Source organism: Pleurodeles waltl, chromosome 2_1, assembly GCF_031143425.1.
Source record: "Pleurodeles waltl isolate 20211129_DDA chromosome 2_1, aPleWal1.hap1.20221129, whole genome shotgun sequence".
NCBI classification, from domain to species: Eukaryota; Metazoa; Chordata; class Amphibia; order Caudata; family Salamandridae; genus Pleurodeles; species Pleurodeles waltl.
Window position 1 is genome coordinate 288,319,913 of NC_090438.1, and position 25,505 is coordinate 288,345,417.

A 25,505-nucleotide genomic window follows, 5' to 3' on the forward strand; every position below is an offset into this window, starting at 1 on the left:
AGCTTTCATTCGGCTCAATGGTGAAGACATCTTGTTTAACTGGGTGATCACTGGGTTCTTAAAGTTGATAGGCACACAATCCCTGGGAATGACCTTAGGATGAATGTCTATCCACAGAACAGTCCTGACAAACAAGACTTTCCGCGAGAGCTCCTGTGTCCATCCTGCATTATAACTAAGCCAATGGATGGTTTTATTTTTCAGGGCCAAAAATTCCTTGCTGGACTGGGGTGGGAGAACTTGGACATCTTAAAGTTAAATAGGGCATGCATTCTGGGGAAAGTTGTGGATAATGAATGATTGACCTGTCAGTTTGAGCAGCTGAGTAAAATCTGCCATGACCATCTACTATATAACCTCTCTTAAGGCTCAAGGTGCGCCCCTCTGAGTTGACCATCTTGGCCTGGTTGTGAACAAGTTCTGGTGCACAGCATGGGTGAGAATGGGAGAAAGCGCAATGTTTCTTGACTATGACTCTAAAGGGTTCTGTTGTGCTAATTCTGTGGCAGGGCTAGTGCGATTCTCTATCATTGGGAGCAGCAGATTTATTGTTGTAAAGCCTCTAGTTTTTCTTTTACTTGATCGAGATGGGCAGTTTGGGGTGCAAGTTCTGCTTCTAGGATACATCTACATTTCTTTAAGTAACACTCCATAATAGTTGCCATGCGATCAGAGCTGCAAGGAGGGGTATTGTCTTCTCCCTCCAATGGTGAGGGCAATATGGGGAAGGCATCACACTGTCATCTCGTATGTGGATTTATAGGGGGTCTGAAGTCAGGAACAATTGTTGATGTCTGTTGGCTTCAAGCAGGTTGCTCTCTTAGTTTTTAAAGTGCAAGGAGCTGGGAGACTAGAGGCCGTAGGAGGGACGTTCGAAGGAGAGGTGGGTGTAGAAGTAGAAACCAAGGGAAGATTAAGGTCAAAACTTTTAGGTGCATTGTCCACTAGGCCAGATTGCAAAGCAGGGAGTGGAGGAATTGTATTTAAAGATAACCTTCTCTCTGAAAGTGCAATTTCTGTGCTCACCACTTCTATTGCACTTTCCAACATACATTCTACAGACGTGAGCTAGGGGGCAGATGCTGCTGATTACTCTGGTACACTTTGACAAATCTACACAAAACTTTCCAAAAAGATTCTGTATTTTGACTAGTTTGGGCATGAAAAGTTTCAGGGTGATCCATCAAGCGGGGGCTAAGAAAAAAAACACAAAATCCCCATGCATTTTCCATAGACTTCTTTAAGACAGGCCACTGTAAAAACTGCTAAACTGAATTACACCAAATTTGTCAGGAAGCTAGATATTGGTTCCCATATTGTGCTTTTTGTGAGCTGGTGTAAATACGTTCAGTATTTTTTTAGGAATTAAGAGTAAAAAAGAAATTGTCTATCAGGACGGTTGGGTCCGCTGGAAACTCAAGAGCCTGCATTCTGACTGGCCCAGGGAGCTCTATTGCACTTCAGCCATCAGGCTCCCGAGAGAGTCAGACTCCTGCGGCTTCGAGTGCTCAGACTGGCTGCCAGTAACATGTGTAAAATGTTGCTGGCAGCCATTACAGGACTTGGGGAATCAGGCCATGATATATAGTTTGGCAGAAGGGTTACTAGGTCACAAACGTGACGGATATCCCGTGTGGGGTATTAAGATGCCCATAGGCTATTATGGAATCGTAATATGGCAGATGGGATATCCGCCACATTTGTGACAGAGTAATCCTGTTGCCAAGATTTAAAACAGGCCCCTGGTTTCCTGTCCTGAACATAAGAAAGGAAAATAGTATAAGCGGCCAGAGTAGGGATACCCTGACCTCCAAGGTCCAATCGTGGGGACACAGAGGGACCCAATTGGAGGGACTCAAAGGGACCCTCTAGGACCAAAAAAAGAAAAAAATGTCAAGTAAATGCCGCAATCCCGCAGGACTCCTGTGGGGATCGAAAACAAAATGGCAGCTGGGGAACATTTATTAAGTTTATGACATGGAGAGCCCACCCCCCAGAGCTGTATTTATAAAGGGAAGGGGAGCAGCATGCCCCACCCCACCCTGAGCCATTAAAGAAACTGTGGAGGCCCCTTTGGGGCTGTAACCATGAAAAAAAGGGGAGTGGGGTCCTGGACCCCCCTCCCTAAGCCATTAATGGCTCCAGGGACCCCATCCCAGGGGGCTGGCTCACATTCTATGTTCTAGGGAGCTCACCCCTGGGACACAGTACAGGGACTGAGAGGGTGTGAGCAAGCACCCAAGGAGTATATGGTGTTTAAGTGATGAGTGGCCCTAGGGATGGGGTTCACTGGGCCTCACAAGGCACAGGGAGGGGGTGCACGTCCCCTCCTCTTTATTTCTATAAGTTCCCTGGGGGTGGGGTCCCGTGGGCCTAACAAGGCTCAGGAAGGTGGGCCATGTGGCCCCTTCCCCTTTCATAAAAAAGGCCCTGGAGAATGGGGTCCCCAGGGCCTAATGACCCTTGAGAAGGGTGGCCTTGCTGCCCTCCTTCCCTTTAATAAATAAAGGCCCTGGGGGGTGGCGTTCCCTGGGCCTAATAAGGCTCTGGAAGGGGGACACTCGGCCCTCCTCCTCTTTAAAAAACATAATTAGGTAGGACATAAATCCCCTCTAAAAAACACAAGTCCCTGAGGCCAATCCCCCACAGGGTGTTTGGCTTTACGTCTAGTAATAAAATATGACTTTATGCTAAAAAATCCTAGAAAAAAAACAAAGGTTAAAGTAATGTTATAGTTAGGTGAATTTTTCTAACAATAACGTTTTGAGCTATTAAAAAAAAAAAAAAAAAAATAAGGTTATACTTAGCAAAGCTAACTATAACTTGGGCCCCCACAATGCACTGCTTATAACCTCACATACTACATATATCTCATGACATGTTCTATAACACCACTGATGAAATCATCTGAGCTTCTTTTATAGAAGCTGCTCTATACACAGGTATAGTATTAGAGCTCTGAAATTAAGTACAAAATTGCTCAGAAGAATATGAGGTATCATTAATGCCATCACAGAAACAACTCCCTTAAGTGTAGAAAGCATGGGTTATGTGCCACATCGATCCTATACCATACACTTCACAGGTAGCTTAGGTCACATTAACAATCAACCACAGATAAGTTGTTCAATTCGCATACAACTGTTCACAAGAAAGCCAAGTCCTTAAAAATTCTGAATATCTGTTCCAAAATAAATGCCCTTCTATGGACAGCTTTTATCTGTGTCGAACCCCTGGCAGTGACCAAATCTACATTGAGAAACAAAGTTGATATGAGCAGAGACGTTGGTACTCTAAATAGAATTCACTCTATGGAGAGAGTTAACCCTGTACCATACTGTTTGCATACAGGGAAACTTTCATGAGAAATACACTACAAAGTATTAAAAATATCTACTAAGAACAGTATAAACTTTATGCAACACTTGGGGAAAAAACACTATTCGCTTAAAATAAGCAATGTCTAAATGAGGTAAAGATGATACTACCTGCAGCCTTCACACTGTGGTGAAAACCTTACAGATCTTCTGTTCATAGCTTAACACCTGATGCATACAGTCCTCTACGCTACGTAGAAATTGTCATGCTTAGATGATTCTGTCTAATAACTCAAGACTGCTTGCAATACTTAGTATGATGTATGTAGAATCTGTGTCCTGTTGCAAACTTTCTGCAGAGCCTAAAAACTTGTATGACACACAATGGACATAAGTGCTCAACTGTCATCTGCACAGAGGATTACTCTTCTCTTGAAACACGTATAGATTGTTCAATACCTTTACACACCTACAATGCATTAAGAGCACAAACGTTTTGTAAATGCTTACACCCATTAGCTTGACCCAGCTATACTAAATTAGGTAGAAAAGCAATATGGCAGTTACATGACACTAGGTAAACTATAAAGTAGACTAGCACACTCATTGTGGTAATATGGTAGTTATTCACCACTATGTAAGCTATAAAACAAACACTCGTTGGTTGATTTAATCAGTGATTTTAGAAATTATTTCATAGAACATGTCATGAGTGATGTCCTATGTGAGGTCATAAGCAATAAATGGCAGGGGCGCAAGTTAGTGCTGCTAAATATAACTGGTGAATTTCTGTATTTTTTCACTAACAAACTCACCTAACTATGACTTTAACCTTTCTTTTTTCAGTGAATCTACACACACACAGTAGTTAAAGAAGGGTCAGCAGGTTCCAGTCTGGGTTCAGTGTCCACTGGCCAGCTGGATACTTTCAGCGTCTTGTAGCCTTCCTGTAGCCACACAGGTCAGCTGACTGACCATTTGAGTCCACTTCTGTGTCCTGAGTATAAGATGATAGTCCGGTCCTTTAGGATTCCTCTCAGGTCACACACACTAGGTCCAGCCTTCGTCTGTTCTTCCTCAGGTCCAGGAAGTGTTCTGAAGTGGGTCCACATTTATATCTGGCACGAGCTAGACTGAGTGGATGACTCTTGGGCCCTCCCTAACCAAATGGGTAAATGTTCCCAGGCCCTGACCAACATAACTTTGTAGCAGTTCCTGTTTGTCTCCAGCAACCAAACAGTAGGTACACAAAAATTGTCTTGGCATCCTGTTCTCTCCCTTTCAAGGGTGCCCCAAGTGCCACATATGGCTCAAATACATGTCAAGCAGGATCTGATACAATAGTTTCAAAAATGAAGTTTAGAGCCCGTACCCTGCATAATTTGTTGAGTTCTAAGGTCAATCATATCTGCTCATTCACAGTAGCCTACGATTGGCTCCTGGGAGGCATTTCAAACTCTTTTCACACTTATTCAAGGCGGAGTACAGGCTTGGAGTACTTTTCCTTAAAATTTATAAAAAATGTGAAGCTTATTTATTTTTCCAGCTAGTCCCCTAACCGAGGTACAGTATTAGTATTTTAATCTGTACTACTGTGTTCTACATAGGACAGCTAGGCCTGCCACAGTGAGAATAGCTTTTAGGGCACTCTCACTACATGGACATCATAATATAAATTTTCTACATGTTTCACTTTTAAATTCCCCCTTACCTCATGGGCCACACAGCTCTCTTAGGGATCACTTACTAACATTTAAAAGCAAGTTTTGTCCCTGTCAAAAAGAGTCATTTTGACAGTTTGATCTGAAGATTTAAAACTGCAACAGTCAGGAGACAATGACATGCCTGACGCCATGTCTGCACTGCCATGGCACAATAGGTGCTACAGTCCACTAGTGGCATTTAACTTCCAGGCCCTAGGTACACCCTGTACCATATACTAGGATCAAGTCAAATATAGCAATTAGGAATATCCCAATTCAACCACCTTCAAAGGGGGAGCACAGGCACTTTACTACTGAGTAGCAGGGGTAAAGTTCTAAAGACAGCAAAAATGTAAGGTCCAGCACAAGACAAAAATTCTTGGGATGACCTCACAGAAAGAACAGGCTTCCTACAGCAACAGCTTTTGTAAAGATTTAGGTTCCTTGATCAATCTTCACTGTTTGATCCTGGATCTTTGAGTGTGCACATCTAAGTAGCTGAAAAAGAAAGTGATGTTGCTTCTGGCAAGCATATGGCACTGCACTGAATGGAGATGCCTTGTTTATTTTTTTCTCTTAGCTTTGGAATATGGCTACTAGTTATTCACCTATTAAAGTGAAGCCATCAGAAATAATAGATGTGCCGCTTCTAGTCTGAATCAAACTTTTACTGTGAACCTCTACAAAATCCATATCTGTTCTAGCCTCAAAGGGAATCTCTGATTCCATTTGATTTAGATCAGCATTTAAAGCAGATTGCAGGACCCCTGTTCCTAAAACTTTGATAGTCTCATGAGTAGATCTTAAAGCACCAGAGTTAGAAGGACATGTAACTGTTTTTTGTTGCCTAGTCTGTAGTTATTTTACACTCTAGGGGGCTAACAGAAGCCATGTGTGTCCATAATGTCCACAGGACACATCGGTGGACCCGCAGCACCACTTTGGGCCTGAAGTCTTCAGTTACAGTGTTCCCTAAAACAAATACAAAAATAAACAATAAGAAATGTGTAATGTGTCATCGTAGTGTCATTGACTATGTGGGTCCTGTGGTTGGACATAGGGCTAGAGATAGCAGTGGGATGTATGCGCATTATGGTCTTTATCCACTTTATGGATAATCACAGAACCTACCCAAAGAACATGCCTTGCTTTTAACTACCATTGCACACTACCAAGACAGTGTACAGTGGCTTATTTTCAGAGTAAACTTTGATACAGGACCTATTGGAGGGCTACATCCTGCAGGTAATCCCCTTCTAAATAAGCAAAGGTCATGCACAATGGTGCATCATAAGTGTGAGGGGCTCTGAATATATTCCAAAAGACAACACATTTTCAGCAATCTTCGTAGCACATAGGCAAGGTGTTTCCACACAATACAATACAAAAAAAGTGATGGAAAGCATGCTTGAATTATACTCAGTGCCTAGTAATTACTCAAGCTGTATATCAGCCCAACTATTTTTTGTGCCCATCTTGACACTTCAAATTAGACCTAGCCATATGCAAATCAGCCTCAGGTCCTCTGCGAACCAGAACACAAGCAATCCAATATCAGTTGCAGACTATTTGGGCTTCGTCATTCAGGTGCAGCTTGGTTCCAGTAGCACAGTGAAGACAGGACCATAACTCATTTTTTAACTGTTTTTCGTGCGTGTGTGTATACATGTATAAACACACATATACCCACACACATAATATTCCAATTTAAACCTAAAAATATAGATAGATAGTTTTGCAAACCCCATGTCACACCCCTGCCATGCCCTATTTATGAACTCATACAGGACATCATAAATGCCATTACTGATGGTATCAGTTTTGACCTCACCAATGACTTCAATTAATATCACTGGTAGATGATTAATGTGTACATGGGAAGTGTGTAAATCGTAAGATAATGCTGAAATTCACCAACTATAGTAAGTAATGCACACAAGACATACCATATCTTGTGCCGCCTTCCATATCGTAGTCCTATGTTTTATTTTCTTTTTCCTGTGCGGTCAGCAAAGTTTTGTTTTGATCATGGCAGATAGTGCAAGTTGTGGTATGAGTTGCTAGCATTATTAACCATAACTGGCTAATTTTATTCGTTTTTCACATCTGAGCCAGAACCATAACTCACTTTTTAACTCTTTCAGTAAATTTCATGTTTTTTTTTTCTTGTGTACAATTTCCAAGCGGAAGGCTGTGCACAGCAGGGGTTGGCTGCAGGTCCTGGTTCTGTGCCCAACCACCTCAGGTAGGGTTCCAGCACCCTGCACCCATCCTGCTGTGGACAGCCATACGCCCAACCCACCACAACTACCCAGCACCTGCTATACATAGCCTTTGACTGTGTTGAGAGTGTTGGCTGCAGGGTAGCCAATCTCCACTATGCACAGCCCAGGGCCAGGCACAGAAGGAGTTGGCTGCAGGCCTTATGTGACAATGCTCAGCGCCCAACCCGCCGCAGCCAACCAACAGCAGCTATTCATGGCCTTTGACTGGGTGTTGCAAGCTTTGGGCTCAGGTGGCCAATCCCCACTGAACATGGTCAAAAAACTAGCAAAAAAAAGAGACTGGCCGCAGAGCCTGGCCTGCGGCCTGGCCCTGCCCCAAACCTGCCAAGCGTAGTCATTCAGATCTCTGTGCCAAACCATAAGCTGCATGCAGGGGAGAGGGGTTGGTTCACGACCTGGCCTATGGCCAGGCCCTACATTTGTACAACCACAGAAAGCCAATCCCTACTGTGTGTGCAAACTGTTTTACTGCCTGCGCTGTGGTGTTTCTTTAGTCTCATGGCACCTTCCCAATACACCCCAAGCTTGGTTGTGAACATTTTTTCCACAGCACAAAAACTCTGTTTTTTTAATGAAATTTCAAAATAGCTCAAACATATATTCTTAGTCCTTCTCCAGTCAATAACATCAATCAAAAAAAAAAAAATCACGAGTCAAGGTTTTAAACTGCAAAGAAACTAAATTGCTTACCCTTTCAATTTCACCTGGCAATATTTTTAAAGGGTTATATCTCTAAAACTCCTGAACTGATTTACACAAAACCATTGAAAGAACACTTTCTAAGTACAGTTCTACTTTCATGGCAAGTTTTGCCTAAATCCGTTAAGCGACTTTTGCTGTATGCATGAGAAAAATTTCCCATAGAACCTGCAAAAAGATGAATAAGCCCACACTAAACCGTAAACTGAATAGGATTTTTAAATTTGTATGTGTGTGCCAAAGGGAAATGTAAAGGCTGGGCAAAGTTCAACATGTAAACAAGTTTGGTGTCCTGAAGAAGCGTTAAGTGTTAACTACCTTTATCTGTTCAAAATTCATTTATAACTATTTTCTAAGAGACAACAATGACAATATAACTTACACTGACGTCGCTTACCTGGCTACTTTAACCATTTTCGGGTTGTACTGCTTCAGCATTGAAAGCAAGGTTTTCATTGTCTTGCCAGTGTCAATAATATCCTGACAATAAAAGGATTGTCTTATTACAAAAAAAAAAAAGACACAATGAGACAAAATGCTTGTCATGCATAGGCAACGAGCACTCACTGTAATAATTTAACTTGTGTCTTTGGGAACTACTGCAAAGGCAGCCCCCCCAGCCCCCATTAGATGGCCCATTTATTGTAACAGCTTAAACGATATCAGTGAACAATGCCTTTCACCTAAGCATTTTTGCAGATAGCTGTGCTGTGCTCATGAATTGGGCACAGAGTAGCAGTAGTGCTATAACCGGCATCTCTCTTGCAACCCCACCGCTTCGGTTAAAGGTACACAGTCAATATCTGGGGTGTGGAATTTATTAAAATATCTACTTGTCCAGGGGACAGGTTGCTTCTCAAATCTACTTGTCCTGTAAAAAGATCTACTTGTCCCTTTGGTGCCATGTAGTGTGGCGACAAATTATGGCAGCAATCTCATTATGTAAGAGCTCTGATATTAGCCTCTCTGATTATGTCAGGGCTACTACCATAGTAGGGCTTGAATACTTGCAGTTTCAATCCCTACTGCAGAAATTTCCTTATTTTGCCACCTTTCTGCAGATCTGCATACTGGGGCTGGAGGAAGCAGTAAGCAATAGTTCCAGGGCTGGAATGCCTTTGAGTCTGCAAACCTACTAACCTGCATGTTTTAAAGATTTTCACCAGCTTCTCTCTAATATTTTCCCATAATAAGAAAGGTTGGACATTTACTCCTGACAATGGCAGAATTAGAACTTCTTCCAGGGTTGGGAAGAAAGTGGCTGGAGAGAAAATGAACTTGCAAATGCTCAATAGATTTTCACATGAGCAAATCTACACATGCTTATTTACCCATGCTAAAATACAGTTCACAAATATTTGATAGGGGTACGACATATACCATGGGTGCACTTTTGTGACTTTCTTTAAGAATTTGGGGCCACATGTAGGTAGGTTCAGATTTGCGACCCAAAAATTGCGAGTCAGAGCGACTCACAATTTGCGAGTTGCAAATCCGAATGTAGGATGGTGTCCCTGACACCATCTGTGATTTGCAAGGGCTTCGCAAATGCCCACTAAATGAATAATCATGAGGTGGGTCGCAATTTGTGACCCCCTTGCGAATAGCGGCCCTCACAGGGATGGTGGCCTGCTGGAGACAGCAGACCACCATGTCTGACTGCTTTTCAATACAGCAGTTTTTTGTTTTTTTTTGTAATGCAGCCCGTTTTCCTTAAAGGAAAACGAGATGCATTACAAAAACGAAAAATGAAACGTTTTCGTTTCATTTTTTCAGAGCAGGCAGTAGTCCGCAGGACCACTGCCTGCTCTGAAAAAATGTTTACAGTGACATTCACAATGGGGAAGGGGTCCCACGGGGACCCCTTCCCTTTTGCGTGTTAGCACCCATTTAAAATGGGTGCAAACTGTGATTGGTTTGTGCCCGCGTTCGCGGTCACAAAACAATCCTACATTGCACTGCGAGTCGCAATTAGGAAGGGAACACCCCTTCCTAATTGCGAGTCGCAAACCCGTATTGCGATTTGGTAACCAGGTTACCGAATCGCAAAACCGGGTTTGTGCATCGCAATGTGCTTTTTGCACGTCGCAAACAGCGAAAGTCGCTGTTTGCGACATGCAAAAAGCTATCTACATGTGGGTCTTGGTCCATAATTAGGTCTGGTGTTAAAGACATTTTGTTTTTATTAAACTTCTATTTCTCTCTCTTTCGGCTGGCTTTACTATGTGTGATCGCATTCTGCTCTACCACCAGGAGCATATTGGCACACAAAGTAGTTTTGTTCAGTGTCAGGAACTACAGTGGCAATCAGTGACGTAACGAAACTGGAGGGTGCCCCTTTGCAAAGAACATGGAGGAGCCCCCTCTCCAGACTCACTCAGGGCAGGTGCTGTGCTGAAGGGGCCCCATGGAGGGCGGCTGCGGGCCGTTGTTATGCCACTGGTGGCAACGTGTGCTTTTAGATTTCAAAAACGTTTTTTTTTTTTTTTTTGCCAGTGTTTGTTACAATGTTGAGGGCCTGGTAGCGCCCACAACAATAAAGTGTTACAAAAGCCATGTCAAAACAAGACACGCATTGATGAAACTAAAAGACTTATAAAAATATGTCAGATCAGTTGGCTTTGTCAGTGTTTGTTTATTTTCATGCTTCCCATAATCGTGTTTAAAATGGTTACACTGATTTTCCATTAGAAATATTTTTGGGAAATACTAGCATGCATCAACACATTTTACTAAATGACACTTCATTTGCATCTAATCAGAGAGCATTCTGGGAGCATTATACTTAGCCTCATAGCCTAAACTTTTCAAACATGTGTATACAGGTTTTATTTATTTTTGTACTGGAACCAACGTCAGTAGTGAAGTGTGACCTTAAAACATTTATTTACAGCACTCACCCTAATAATGAAGGCTTTTAAATAATGAACCATAAATACAAGTTCGAACAGCATTATCTTTTGGAAACACATTACCTCAACTGCAGAGAGTTCCACTCTCTGTAAACAGACAGCCAAAGGGTTTGTGCTGCAGAGGGTTGGGCCTACTTGTCCCAAGGACAAATTAAACATAAAAACTTGTTGCCCTTGACCCCAAACAAGATGTCCCGGGCGTCGGGCGATAGGAATTCCACATCCCTGAATATGATGGTCAAATTCATGACTGGCTGAGAAATTTCTCCACAGTGAGCATGTGTTTGTGTGACCATTCTCTGTCGTCCTAAATGCAGACTAGGCCTCCGTCCTAGTTTAATCTCATCTTGCACTCAAAAGTGAGCCCACCGTTTGATGTTCATCTTTGTCCTTCTCGTCCAATCTATTATGGGCTGACAACACTCCTTCTCACTCTTGGTCTCACATCTACTCTTAATTTTGTATTGGGTTTTTTCTTCTGCTAACAAACTAAGTTAAACTCGCATGGACTCAATAAACAATGGCCGTAAGCGCATGTAGGCAGGAAAGCTGGGCAGTCCGAAATAAGTTTTGCAATCTTTGGCACTTGTGCACTGTTATACCCCAACCATGATTATCTATCGGCCTTGTTGAAAACAGACAGGCAGGTGCATAAAATTATATGCACATCAGTTATCTTAGAAGTCAACCGCTTCTCAATGTATGCTCATAGGACACCTACTTTAGAAGATTAGGGCACAAAACTGCTGCACATTTACAATCCTTAGAAAACAACAAAAAACACTTAGGGATCACTTATAATCAGGAACAATCCCAACATTCATATTCGGTAAGTTACTCTTGAGGGTTGGAAAGAAAACTGGCATAAGAAAGGCAAGAAAGTTAAAGTGGAAGGAGGAATTGATGGAAGATTTTGACCGTGTTTCCAAACAAAGAAGAGTTTTTTGGAGAATCAAGCGTATAGAGTTGGCATTGGTGGACTGTGCGGAAATGGTGAAGATGAAGATTCTGATGTGATATGAAGCAATGTAGATGTCCCCTGTTGTGTAGTCCTGATGAAGACCCGTGTTGGAGCCAGGAGTTAGCCCAAGAGCGACAGGGGGTCGAAACGTCGACGATGTTGCTTCAGTCTGGATTTGGTTTATTTTGTTGGAGGACGCAATTGGGGATTTAATCCTTTTAAAAGTAAGATTGTGATTCAATATAGTAGAAGTAATAACCAACAGGCTCCTATACAGTTTCTTAAAAGTATTTCTAGGATTGGTGTAATGGGAGATTTATTATCCTCTTTTCTTTCTTTCTTGAATCACAAGCACTTGTTTCATTAGCACTTTGTTCTGTCCTTTTTCCTTTTTTGTCATGATGGAGGACTGTCTATAGTGTGCACATATACGAAGAAAGTATATATTTTGTCTAAATAATAAAGGATGTTCTCCTAAGTGCTGCATATGTTAATATGAATGATGGGATTGTTCCTGATTAGAAGTGATCCCTAATGGGTTTTTGTGGTTTTGTAAACATTTCTACCCAGACTCCTTGGGCTTTCCTGGGTTACCCTCTGTGGCTAGTAAAATGCACATTTACAATCCATCTTGAGAATTATAGGATTAGTACAGTCTATAATTCACGGTCTCATCAGAAAACCCTCCCTCTACTTTCACACAGTGATATGGTCTTTAGTTCACACCTAGAACTAGTGGGGCAAAGTATATAGTCCAAGTGGCAAAGGATAACAGTCATCAGGACAAAGAGGCTTAGTCCCGATTTTACTCAATACTAAATAAAATCATCTGTGGGGCATCATTTACAGAAGAATATGGGATTGATGCACACAGATATAGTTATTTCAGATGGATTTTTGTATTCATTCCGTATTGGTACATTTGGCTTATGAGAGAAAGGAGCCAATATATGGTTTAGTATGTATAAAAGACTGTTTATTGATTTAACTCTTAGGGTCAAAGCAGTTACAATACCTTGAAGTGAGAGGGGGGAAACTCTGCATACTATTTTGGTAGGTGCCCTTACTTGAAGCATTCACTTTGTCTTAAATGCGTCCATGCACACAAGTACTCATAGGCGCAACTCCTTGTGGTATTGATCTGCCTATTATTTACTAAAAGGTAAAGTGGCTTATTAAAAACATTAGTAGTGACTAGGCTATTTTTTCCACACAATTTAATGCAATAAGCTCTCAGTAACTTCGATTAGCAAACGGCCAGGCTCTGTTAGAATAATTTAACAGTAACCATTGTAAATGCTGCAACAAATCTGTTGTATCTAAGTATTACTAGTCGAAATCTGTTTTGACCGACGCCATAGTCAAGAATTTACCAGTGTCCAACAAGTAGTAAATGCAGTTTCCTGTTACAACTGGTGAAACTAATGGCAATACAATTCTTAGTATGAAAAAATATTTGCATGGAACATCCTTGATATGGGTAATAATTAGGGCTCCCGGTTTTCCGTTTTTACAGATTCTTACAGATAAATACAGACCGAAAACTATTTATTTTCCTTTCTGCATTTATTTTTAAATACATAATTTATTTTTAAATACAGGAAAATATGGAAAACTAGCCTTCTTTGGATGATTTCTTCCTACTGTCAATCATGAGTGCCAGGTCAGTAGGTGTACAGATTGAGAGTAGGGGAGATGGAATAAAAGACAACAGATTTCCTAACTAGGCTTAATTAAGTGCAGCACTACAATTATTTATACTATTCCAAGCAAGTGTTTTCAGATAACGCTATTGCATTGTATACTGCTAAAACCTTTTGGACATTCAAATGAGAGTATACATTTCTCAGCTAAATAAATATGTAAAATATCTACTGTTGCTTCATTTATACAGTAAATAGAAAATAACAATTGATAAATACAGAAAAAGGAGCAAAAAATAAATATGGATGAATACAAACTGAAATGTGGAAAACATAAATGCCATAAAACCAGGAGCCTTACTAATAATTATTTAACCTAGTTCATGTAAGCATACCACACTGCACTTTAATGTAAGTATTTAGCGTATTTTATATACAGGCTGAAGACAAGTATAGATTTAATCTATAAGTTATAAGCGCAGGGCAGGGTTTTAGAGTTACAGATATGAATGGGCTTTTAGAAACCGCAGCGCCGTTCCCAGGACTAGGACACTTTATCTTGGGTCTGCTAAGCATCTTCTAAGAGGTAGATTCCCTTTTGATACACATCTACTAAAGAAGCTTCGGGGACCTTTGTGTAACTTCAGCATTAAAAGCTTTGCAACAACATGATAACTTAAATTGGACAAGTAAACTTCTCAACTGGGTCAACTACAGCAAAACTTCTGCAAATTAGGTACAATTCTATGGCAGGACCGGAGGCGAGGATTATGCAGATCTTTCTTCACTTTTTATTATACAGCAAGTTCAAAGTTCAGTAACTAAAACATTAAAACCACAAGTCCCATGAATCCGTAGTCATGGCAACCATAAACCAATGAACAACGATAATGCCGACAGTATAAATGCCTCCAAGTAACGTCATCCTCCCTCTTTCTTCACTGCTCGCGATGACAGATAAGTGCCTTTCTGCCTCTACGCTATTTTTGACTTGGTCTAAGTGTGTATTTGATAATTGGGCTCGCGCGCGTCAAGCGGAGCATTTTTTCCTTTCACTTTCAGGTGTTTGTGTTGTAGCAACGCTATTGCTACACGCGCGCAGTAGGCTTTTAAGCCTGAGTGGGTTTCAAGTGCGGTGACGCGTCGGGCCCTCTAGAGGGCGCACATCACGGTTTCTGCACTCGCATTAGCAGCGCGCGAGTTTCTAACGCTCGGCGCTGCGTTTTTCTTAACACGATAGGGCTTTTTTGTAATGCCCTGTGCTGTGCCCCCTCCTGTGACACCATTCTCTGTTGATTTCCCTCAGTGAGCGTTGCGCTCGGCTTGCAATTGTTTTTCTTGCTGGCTTGAAATTTATCTGGGACAGGAGTAGGAGGGGGTTACCCCACAAGGTTTTGGGGTGCATTTTTATTGTCTCCTGTCTTAACCCTCATGAGCGCTATGCAACCTGCCCAGGATCAGGATTCTTTTCCCCTCATGTCTCCTGAGGGCCCTTCTCTTCGCGCCTTCCCCCGGGGGTGGATGTCGTTCTGTCGCAGGCCATTGCGCAGGCTCTCGCCCCTATTAAAGAGAGCATGGCGCAGCTGGCCGCACAGGTATCTAGGGAGCCAGGCGTGACGGGGGTGACGGGGGCTGCCCATGGGGCCTCCCCCAGGAAACCACGCAAGCGTGATGCGGGGCACCTCGGGGAGGCAGAGGTTTTTTCTACGCTCCCCGATAAGAGTGCACGCACACAACCACGTTTACCCTCCCAGGAGGGTTCTATGCCCGGGGTTACTGGTGACAGGAATTACCTCAAATCAGACTTCCTTTTGGGGTCTTCAGTGGGCATGGTTGGCGACTCTGAGGGGGATTCTTCCTCGGTGGAAACGGGTCGTCCGTGGCGCCCGGGAGCCTCTCTCCCGGAATCCCAGGATCAGGGAGAGTCGGAGTCCGACATGTTTGAGCTGGAGGGCATATACCACCCCCGCTCATCTGAGTGGCACCCGGACCCCAAGGTGGCAGATTACGTGGCGGGTAAACTTCGCCAACCTTTGGATAAGGACGTTCGGGCGCGGCTCAGAGCCGAATGCCCCAGTCCTACCCTCCCTGATAGGGGGGCTGCCCCAGAGATAGACCCGAAACTATGTACCTTCTTCGGGAAATATGTGAAGGATCCAAATAGGTCTTGGCGAGCATGCCAGGATAAGCTCCTGGACGTAGTTGGACCTCTCACTCAAATTATCCAGTTGGCCGAGCGGGCCAAATTGTCAGGTACACCGCTTCAGACTGAAGTCGTTGCGGGTTGGGCCCAGAGGGCTTTATGCCTTCTCGGAAATGCCAACTGCGCTATTTCAGCCGAGAGGCGCCGCTCCCTGCTAATCAAGATTGACCCCAAGCTGGGGGAACTGTCATCTTCGGAGGCAGGGGCAGTGGCGCAGGGGAATCTGTTCGGTGACCCCTTCGTCAAGGAACTTTGGAAATTTGTGGTCACTTTTTCGGCCCTGGATGAGGCCCAATCTTCCATAAAGAAGATCTTTCCCGGAAAGGCATTTGGAGGGGCCGGACGAGGAAGGGGTCTCTCTTCCGGCCGCCTATTCCAGCAAGGCCCTGGAACTTCCCGACAGTTCGGTTGGCAAGACGGTCGCCAAGGAACTTTTTTCCCCAACAGGGGGAAAGGACGAAGAAGAGCGGGTAGAGGAGCCCGTGGTGCAGCCAATGCCCCAGGAGGACCCTCGGTAAGGATTACCCCTTCTTTCCCTCAAAAACTGGGAGGGCGACTCCACTGGTTCAGACACAACTGGGAACTCCTCACCTCAGACGCATGGGTCTTGCAGACAGTGTCAGGTTTTCACATAGAGTTCTGGGGGACCCCAGTTCACGAATCGATTCCCAATCCTATGATTTTTTCGGACTCGGACTCCCTCCTCATAGATGCAGAGATACAGGAGTTACTGCGCAAAGACGCTATTTGCCCCACGTCGCTTCATCCAAGGGGTTTTGTCAGCAACCTTTTCCTTGTCGAGAAGGACAAAGGTTTTCGTCCGGTGATCAATTTGCGGGCCTTCAACGATTGGGTGGTTTATCGCCACTTCAAGATGGAGGGGATTCACCTCCTGAGGGACATTTTACTCCAAGGGGACTAGATGGTTCGTCTAGCCCTCAAAGACGCGTACCTCACGGTCCCCATTTTCCCTCCGCATCGCAGGTTTCTGCAATTTCGGTGGCGACAACAGGTGTTCGAGTTCACCTCTCTTCCCTTCGGACTTTCCTCAGCCCCTTGGTGCTTCACCAAGCTTCTCAAGCCGGTGGTGGAATTCCTTCGTTCAAGGGGAATTCGCCTTATTGTCTACCTGGACGATATCCTCTTGATGGATCAGTCCAAATCCCTTCTTCTTTCCAATGTGAACACGACTATTGCGCTGTTGCAAGATCTGGGGTTTGTGATCAACTTCCAGAAGTCTGATCTGACCCCCTTGCAATCGATGACTTTCTTGGGGTTCCTGGTGGATTCCCAAGCGGCTTCTCTGAGCCTTCTGCCCGAGAAGATTGCGAAAATCAAGAAGGAGCAGAGGATCGTGCTGAGACGGGACAAGATCTCGCTTCACCAGTTAGCCAGAGTGGTGGGCTTACTATCCTCATCAATTCAGGCAATTTTTCCAGGCCCTCTTCCTTACAGGGCTCTCCAGCGACTCAAGGCGCATCATCTACGCCGGGGGCTGACTTACTCTGAACGGATTACCCTCAATTCGGAGGCCAGGACGGAGTTGCTGTGGTGGTTGGACCACATGGAGGCCTGGAACGGCAGAGCCATCTTTGGTTCTTCCCCCGATCTGATCATAGAGTCGGATGCCAGTCTGCAAGGTTGGGGAGCCCGTTGTGGGGACCTTTCCTTCGGTGGTCGTTGGACGACCCAGGAACTCAGCCTTCATATCAATTGCCTGGAACTCCTAGCGGGTTCGTTCGCGATCAAATCCATGACCCGGGACAGGGTCTCTTGTGTGGTGCTTCTTCCGATGGACAAACTTTCGGCGGTTCAGTATATCAACCGCCTGGGGGGGCACCCTGTCAAGAGCACTAGCCGAATTGGCGAAGGATTTTTGCCATTTCTGTCTGGCGCACCAGATATCAGTCACGGCGGAGTATCTCCCGGGCATCCAGAATGCTACGGCGGACTGGAACTCCAGGTATCTGACGGATTCCAGCGATTGGCAGCTGGATCCTGCGATTTTTCGGGCGATCATGGCTCATTGGGGTCCTTGCACGGTGGACCTCTTTGCCTCACGGTGGAATGCGCATCTTCCCCGTTATTTCAGTTGGCGTCCCGACCCGGGAGCGGAGGCGGTGGATGCGTTCCAACAGACCTGGAGCCCCTTTCTAGAATATGCCTTTCCCCCGTTTTTGATGATCCCGAGAGTTCTGTCTCTAGTACGTCGTCAACAAGCCACGATTATCCTGGTGACTCCTCTGTGGCGCTCTCAGGCGTGGTTTCCAACCCTTTTGGAACTGTCATGCGATTTTCCTCTTCGCCTCCCGTCTTCCCCCTCAATCCTTCGGGACTCCTCGGGCCAGTGCCATCCGCTGCTGCTCCAGGGTCACCTGCAGCTGGTAACCTGGAGGATTTCCGGAGCCGCTGGCACGATTGGCGACTTTCACTGGAGGCTCAAACCTTCCTTTCTCAGGCCTGGGCTCCAGGGACTGGCAAAAGATACAAGTCAGCCTGGTCTCGATGGTCTCGCTGGTGTCTGGACAAACATACAGATCCCTTGGGGGCCCACATTACAGATGTGCTGAATTTCCTGGCGGAATTGGCATCGTCAGGTTTATCGTATTGCACGGTAAATTCTTTTAGATCCGCTATTTCGGCCGGACACCCTCCTCTGGAGGGCTACACAATGGGAAATCATCCGTGGGTGTGCAAACTACTCAAGGGCGTTTGCCTGTCCCACCCTCCTCAGCCCAGATACACTGAGCTGTGGGATGTTAACCTGGTATTGCGTTTGCTATCCTCTCGAGGAAAGAGTTATTGGCTAAATTGGCCATGTTGCTGTGTCTCAGATCTTGCAAGAGAGTGTCGGATGTTCGAGCTCTTGACGTATCGTCCAGGGTTTTTTCTCCTGAGGGGGTTACCTTCTTGATCGACCGTAGGACGAAATGTAATACTAGATCAGTGTCTTATCCGGCGTTTCCTTTTGCCCCAAAATTAAGCGTGGTTCGCTGCCTAAAGGCGTAGGAAGAGGTGACGGCTGCCCTTCGACCTCCTGGTGAGAACCAGCTATTGATTTCCTTGAAGAAACCGTTCAAGGCGATTTCTTCGCCTACCATTGCTAGGTGGATCAGATGGATCCTATCAGAAGCTGGTGTGGACATTCAGGCTTTTGGAGCCCATTCGACTAGAGGTGCCATGGCCTCTAAGGCAGTACAAGTAGGTGGTAGGCTGGAGGACATGATGAGTGCAGCTGATTGGTCCTCGGAGTCGTTTTTCAAGAAATTCTATTTTAAACCAATCCATGAGGCGGCCTCATTAGTGGTGAGTAAGCTTTGAACTTGCATAATCCTCCATGAGGCGGCCTCATTAGTGGTGAGTAAGCTTTGAACTTGCATAATCCTCGCCTCCAGTCCTGCTATAGAATGTAAAATTTCCTAGCTATCGTGAAGGAAAGTTTCAATTCTATTAAGGACACGGAGGCGAGGATTATCCCACCCGTCACACGATACGTTCCTTCCCACCCGGAAAGGACAGTTGGATCAAGTTCAAGGTGGTATACTTACTTTTGTTCGGAGTGCAGTCTCCGCTTCTAATGATTTCTGTCTACGTGTTGGACATTGCTTACGGGTGGATATGGTGTACATCTCATGCTTTTCCTGGTTTTAGTTGTATTTATTGCAATTACCTTTCGGGTTAGCTGATGCTGTTTTACAATCTCTCTTAGGTCCGGAGACAGCGACTACTTGATGTTCTGATGTCCCTTCGCAGTGAAGTCGAGGGAGGATGACGTTACTTGGAGGCATTTATACTGTCGGCATTATCGTTGTTCATTGGTTTATGGTTGCCATGACTACGGATTCATGGGACTTGTGGTTTTAATGTTTTTGTTACTGAACTTTGAACTTGCTGTATATAAAAAAGTGAAGAAAGATCTGCATAATCCTCGCCTCCGTGTCCTTAATAGAATTGAAACTTTCCTTCACAATAGCTAGGAAATTTACATTTACTGTAATAAGTGGCATTACTGGCTTGAAGCTGCTATAAAAAAGAAAAGGAACCCCAGCGCAAATAAAATAAATAAAAGTAAATACCCTGCCTAAAAAAGCACAAATATAATAACACCCTAAGTCTGCAACGAACTATGGTCCACACTGGTTGGTGAAGAACAGCAGTGACACGTTTGTACCCTGGAGATGGAGCTTATGATTCCCGCCAGAGCGCCTTGTTAGCACAATTGTCAACAGATGCCTGCCAGTGTCATAGCTATCAATGAAACTTAAAACGGTAAAGAGCTTGAAAGATACCGCAGGATCAACCATACTGGTGGCCATGCAAGACAGAACAGAATATCAAAATGCCAGAGAAAGCAGTGTCCCAGTGGCAGAAATAACAATGACAAAGAGTACTTAGCTGTGAAGGAAGACGAAAAAAATCTTAAGCCTCGAAGTCTGGAAAAATGCACCTTGCTAGACTCTCAAATACATTTTTGGTCTCAAAGAAAATGTGCACTTAAGTGAAGGAATTATTGGAGTCTGTCAGGAAGTACGCAGATTGGTACAAAAACGTAACCTGCATACAGACTCAAAAGAGGGCTATAGGGAGAAAGCACAGATAAAAAGGCAATCAGGTCTTCAGATCAAGTGAAGGCATCCAAAATCCTTGTCTAAATGGGGTGAGCGGAGGCTGGGGAGCTGAGTCCAATGGAGATGCAGGACTGTAGAAAAAAAAGACTACACAAATATTTTCCATTGTATTGCCTGTTAAGCACCCCTAATCCTGGGTCTGAAGGTCAAGGGAGCACATGCTTTCGGACCTGGTGTTGCTTACTCACTGAGCACTACAGTTATGTCGTCTGAAGACTAGTTCAGGAACACCTACAAAAGTGGTCTAGAGTTCCTAACTTGTGCATTTACAGGGACAATGGTGTATTATTTGCAGCTGTCCCAGGGAGGGGGTCCCAAGATGATCTCATCTGCACCATTCCAGTACAGCAGCACCATTCCAGTACAGCAGCTCCTCTGATGACTTGTCGAACGTATGTTTTACACGGTGCCTTTTATAGATGCGATGCATGGAACACACCTAACAGATCTAAGTTCTGTTCGAAGTTTTGGTTATCACATCACTGGTCAGGCAATAGAGATTTTTTCTCACAGTTCATAAACCTTTGTTGAAAGGCGTCTGCCTTCTAGCACCCAGCTGCTCTTCAAGCTGCACCATTTCCGGCAGGTATAAATTAAAGCAATTTTAAGTGTTTGCGTAGGTTCGGAGATGCATTCTCGGCTCAAACATAAATCGGTATCAGTCGATCTATCAAAGTAAAAAGTTATCTGAAAACTTTTTTTAATTAAATATTTTGTGAAGAAAAGTCAGATTGAAAAAGGAGCTGCAATTAATCATTGCATTCAATACTCACTTTGTGGAAATGCCATGCAAAAGTGGCACGATGGGAAAAAAAATACAGAAAAAGACTGTAAATAAATGAACAGTGAGCTGTACTAAAAATGCTGTCCATATTGATACAAAGCGTGTATTTTAGTAACTGACTAATAACACAATTAACAAGAAAATAATTACATTAAAAAAAATAGTTTTCCCAAAAATGATTTTAATTCTTCAAAGTTGTACTTCTCCCAAAAATACTTTTTAATGGCTGAAGAATCCCTCTTCTGGGACTCACCAGCAGAATATATATATTTTTTATATTCCTTAAACCAACCTTCTAAAACAGCTATAGGTCCACACCTTGTTATCAAGTGCAACTGCCCTTCACACCAGATGCAGCATATATGAAAGGAGTTAAACTATGTTCACTGTGAGAAACTCACCACTGACCTATTTTCCGACCCTAAATTGGTAATCCTACAGGATTTGTGTGGATCAGTGGGATGACGGAAAAAACTCCAAGCATTTGAACATGTTATTGATGTTTTATTTCGTTCGTAAATCAGCCTTTACGGTGAAGGCAGCACCCGACCTTCACAACAGCCCGCCCACTACTGAAAGAGACCTTGCGCCACCTGCGGATGAAGACGCCATTCGTGAACGACCAGGCACTGACGGCTGAGTTTGTCCGCTCTGATATTCCGAGATCCCGTCAGATTTTTAACCACCCAGGATATGTCCTGATGTTCCAGCCATGTCCAGTGGCAGAGCGCCTCCTGACAAAGGGTCCACAACCTCACACTTCCCTTTTTGTTGCAGTACCACATGGCGGTGGTGTCGTCCGTGAACACCTGCACCACTTTACCTTTTAAGGAGGGAACTAATGCTTTAAATGCTAGTCTGAGCACCCTGGGTTCCAAAAGGTTGATATGGAGCTCGGTATCCGCCGGAGACCAGATGCCTCTGATCTCTGCCTCTCCCATGTGGCCACCCAATCCCAGGAGTGATGCAGCTGTCACTACGGTGAGATGTGGTTGAGTGTCTGCCTCTTGCGGTTCGAAAGCCACCACTGCAGATCTTGTGCAGTCCCCTGCGTGATCTAGACCATGTCAGAGAGATTCCCCTGATGTTGCGCCCAGTGAAAATGTAGGTCCCACTGCAGAGCCCGCATATGCCATCTGGCATGTGTCACCAGCAGGAAGCCATGAGGCCCAGCAGCCTGAGTCATTCTCACTGAAATCCAGGATAGACTATGAAACATCGGTATCATAGCCTGAATATCTTTGACTCGCCGCTCGGGAGGATAGGCCAGAAACTGCACTATGTTCAGAACAGCTCCAATGAAAGGAAGAGTCTGAGAGGAAGTCAGGTGTGACTTCGGCACGTTTAAAGTGAACCCCAGCAAATGCAGGAGGTCCGCCGTAGTCTGGAGGTGGGAGATGACAGCCTGGGGCAAGCCCACCTTCAACAGCGAGTCGTCGAGTTAGGGGAAGACTGAAACCCCTAACCTGCGCAGATGAGCTGCAACCAATGCCATCACTTTAGTGAACACACGAGGGGCACTGGTAAGGCCAAAGTGGAGCATGTTGAGTTGAAAATGCTTGTGACCTACCACGAACCGCAAGTAACGTCTGTGGGCAGGCAGGATGGGAATATGGAAATAAGCACCATGCAAGTTAAACGCTACCATCCAGTCTCTTGGGTCCAGGGGAGATAGGACCTGAGCCAGAGTGAGCATCTTGAACTTCTTCTTGAAGAAGAGATTGAGGGACCGGAGGTCTTTGTCCTTTTTGAGTACCAGAAAGTAGCGATAATAATATCCACAACCTACTTCTGGCACAGGGACCCTCTATGGTGCCCTTGCCCAAGATAGCCGTAACTTCCTCACAGAAGTACCAAGTGATCCCCCGTCAACCGATCGTAGGATGGTGGCATGGAGGGAGGTATAGTCTCGAAGTGGAGGTTATTAGAAGCTGGGCTATTAGCAAAACCCACCTGTCTGATATGATGATGTTCCAGCTGGGCAGTTTATGGCAAATCCTGACACCGATTGGTCCCTGGTGGGGAAGCGCCAGACTAGGAAGGTTTGGAGGCTGCAATTGAGAGGGGGGTGAGGGAGGGAAGGAGGTGAGACAGTGCAGTGGCTAGACCGCTGGATCCCTATTCCACGCGGACTCTGGATCCCACGCAGAGGCTAAGCAGCATGTGCAATAACTGGCAGGGAACAGATGTGGTTGTGTGCCCCTCCTGTAGCCACGAAAGGGGTGAAAAGCAGACTGAGGGGACGAATGGCAGCGGCAAGGCCAAGGGACCGAAGAGACGGGTGCTATCAAAGGGCATGTCCATCAAAGTAGATTGGACATCTGCTGAAAAGACAGATGAGGCACCTCAAGGACACCATCGAAGCAACCGATCTGCCCAAAGAGTGTCATATCTAGCCTACATCTGATTGTGAACTTGATTGAATCTCTCGCATCAGCACCGCTCCCTCAAACGCTTTGGGTTCATGACCTGGCAGTCGGAGCAAAAACTTCGAGTCATGGTTGCGCTCTACAGACACACCCAGTGCAGACCCATCACAGATATCATGCGGTGACAGGAGACGACATCTTGACGCATCAGAAGTCAAAAAACTTTGACAAACAGTCGAAAGGCCAGTTAAAAAGCAACTGTACGTGTATCTCTCTCTGGATCTGCGCGTACGCTGCCACAGAAAGAAAAGAACTGACATCAGAGCGCTGGTGTGGTGCCTATATACAACCCGCAATGTCATATCCGGCAACCAGGATGTCAACGACTGACATGGAGTTGACAGACACCACCGAATGGCGGGCAAGAGAATTCTTTGAAGAAAAATCTCGAGGTCCAGACTGACGCCTGGGGGAAATTATAAGATAAGGAATCTGCAACTAAAAAGTCTCTATCAGATGCTAATAATCAGGCTATGGTACATCCAATGCAGTGGTATACTTCGAATGAGGGGTTACTGGCCACAAGTAGGTGATGGTATGTCCTGCAATACCTGTATAATGTCTGCTAGGAAAAGATCTGTAGTCCTCAGCATGGACTGAGGTCAAGAGAAAGACTCAAGAGGTCCCTTAAAAAAGCAGCACAACAAATCAAAGCAGGATTCAGTTCCCTCACACCATCCATATTTGCCTGAAAAGGCGCTGGTGTGGCACCACACCTCTCAATCTCACTCCCAAAGCTAGCTGACTTCAGAGCCAATCCCTCAGCTAGTTCTGGCAAAACCCAAGTTTCCAGGGCCAACAGCCACGCCAGATTGAACAGCTCTGCATAGTTAAGCTCTAGCTCTGCGGATCCCTACCAACTACCTCTGGCGCACCTTTGGGCCCTAAGAAGCCAAAAGGACCTGCATCCGGAGTACCACCCGCAGCACCAGTTGGACCCTCTAAGCTAATTTTGCCACCAGGGCCCCTTGCAACATCACTACCTACACCGGCCCTGGTACTGGAGGAGGTGCAGATTGTTCTCTCCGACACCGGTTCTAACCCTGATTTACGTCAAACCCATACAACCTGAAGCACCTTTTCCCCTACCTGAATACCTGCTTCCCTAAGGTAGACAACACACACTGCATTACCGTTCTGGTAAAGACGGACAACAACTATGACCTGGGTAATGATCACTCAACCCTATAAGGATAATAAGTGGTATGACTTGCAGGAGAGGCTAGTTGTCTCAATATCTCCCTGGAAATGGGCATACTCTCACTCCCTGGATCAGCCACAGAGGAATCAGCTTCCTATACCATGTTAATGCGGAGGACGGCTGAAGTGCTTGACCTATAGACCAATGTCTTAACAGAAGTCCTCCAGCTGGGGCGAACATCTTCTGAGCCCCTTCTCCCATTTAATGAGGCACTGACGGATACCTTAATTGAGGTTTGGGCTATACCTTGTTCTGGCCCCCAAGTCAATCGACAAAATGTCAGGCACCATCGCCCTGCTTCCTTTTCTGAAAGTGTAGTGGTACAAGCCTCCACGAGCAGGTCTAACCACCAACATCTTCCAGACCACTCCTCCAACAAGGAATCTTAGCTGTTGAAAACATCCAAAATGTTTGTTGGGACACTAATCCCAATTCCTTTGGGGACTCTGTGGTACGTCCTACCGGGTGTACTTTAAGATATCCAAGCTGTTCTTGCTCACGCGATTAAAGGCATTAGCTATGCGGGCAAGTTGGCGATTTGTTGCGGCTTGACACCGCTGATTCCATTGGGAGGTCCATCAGCACCACAGTGTTGCCATTCACTGCTATGCGTGGCTGCGATCATCTGGGTTCTAAGGTGACGTCCAGTCCTCTCTGATCGACATGCCTTTCGATGGGACTCGCCTGTGTCGGGAAAAGGCTATTTCTGCTCTACAGCACGTTAAATAGAGTAGAGTTAC

The 25,505-nt window shown here is 44.9% G+C and overlaps 1 protein-coding gene across 1 annotated transcript in view; it reads right to left on the reverse strand.

The window, feature by feature from the left end:
* Positions 1-25,505, reverse strand: part of HPRT1 (hypoxanthine phosphoribosyltransferase 1) — a 486,680-nt gene that overhangs the window by 180,000 nt on the left and 281,175 nt on the right. The window contains exon 6 of the mRNA XM_069212493.1: positions 8,402-8,484. Within this exon, the coding sequence (XP_069068594.1) occupies positions 8,402-8,484 (83 nt within the window). The remainder of the gene's footprint in view (positions 1-8,401; positions 8,485-25,505) is intronic.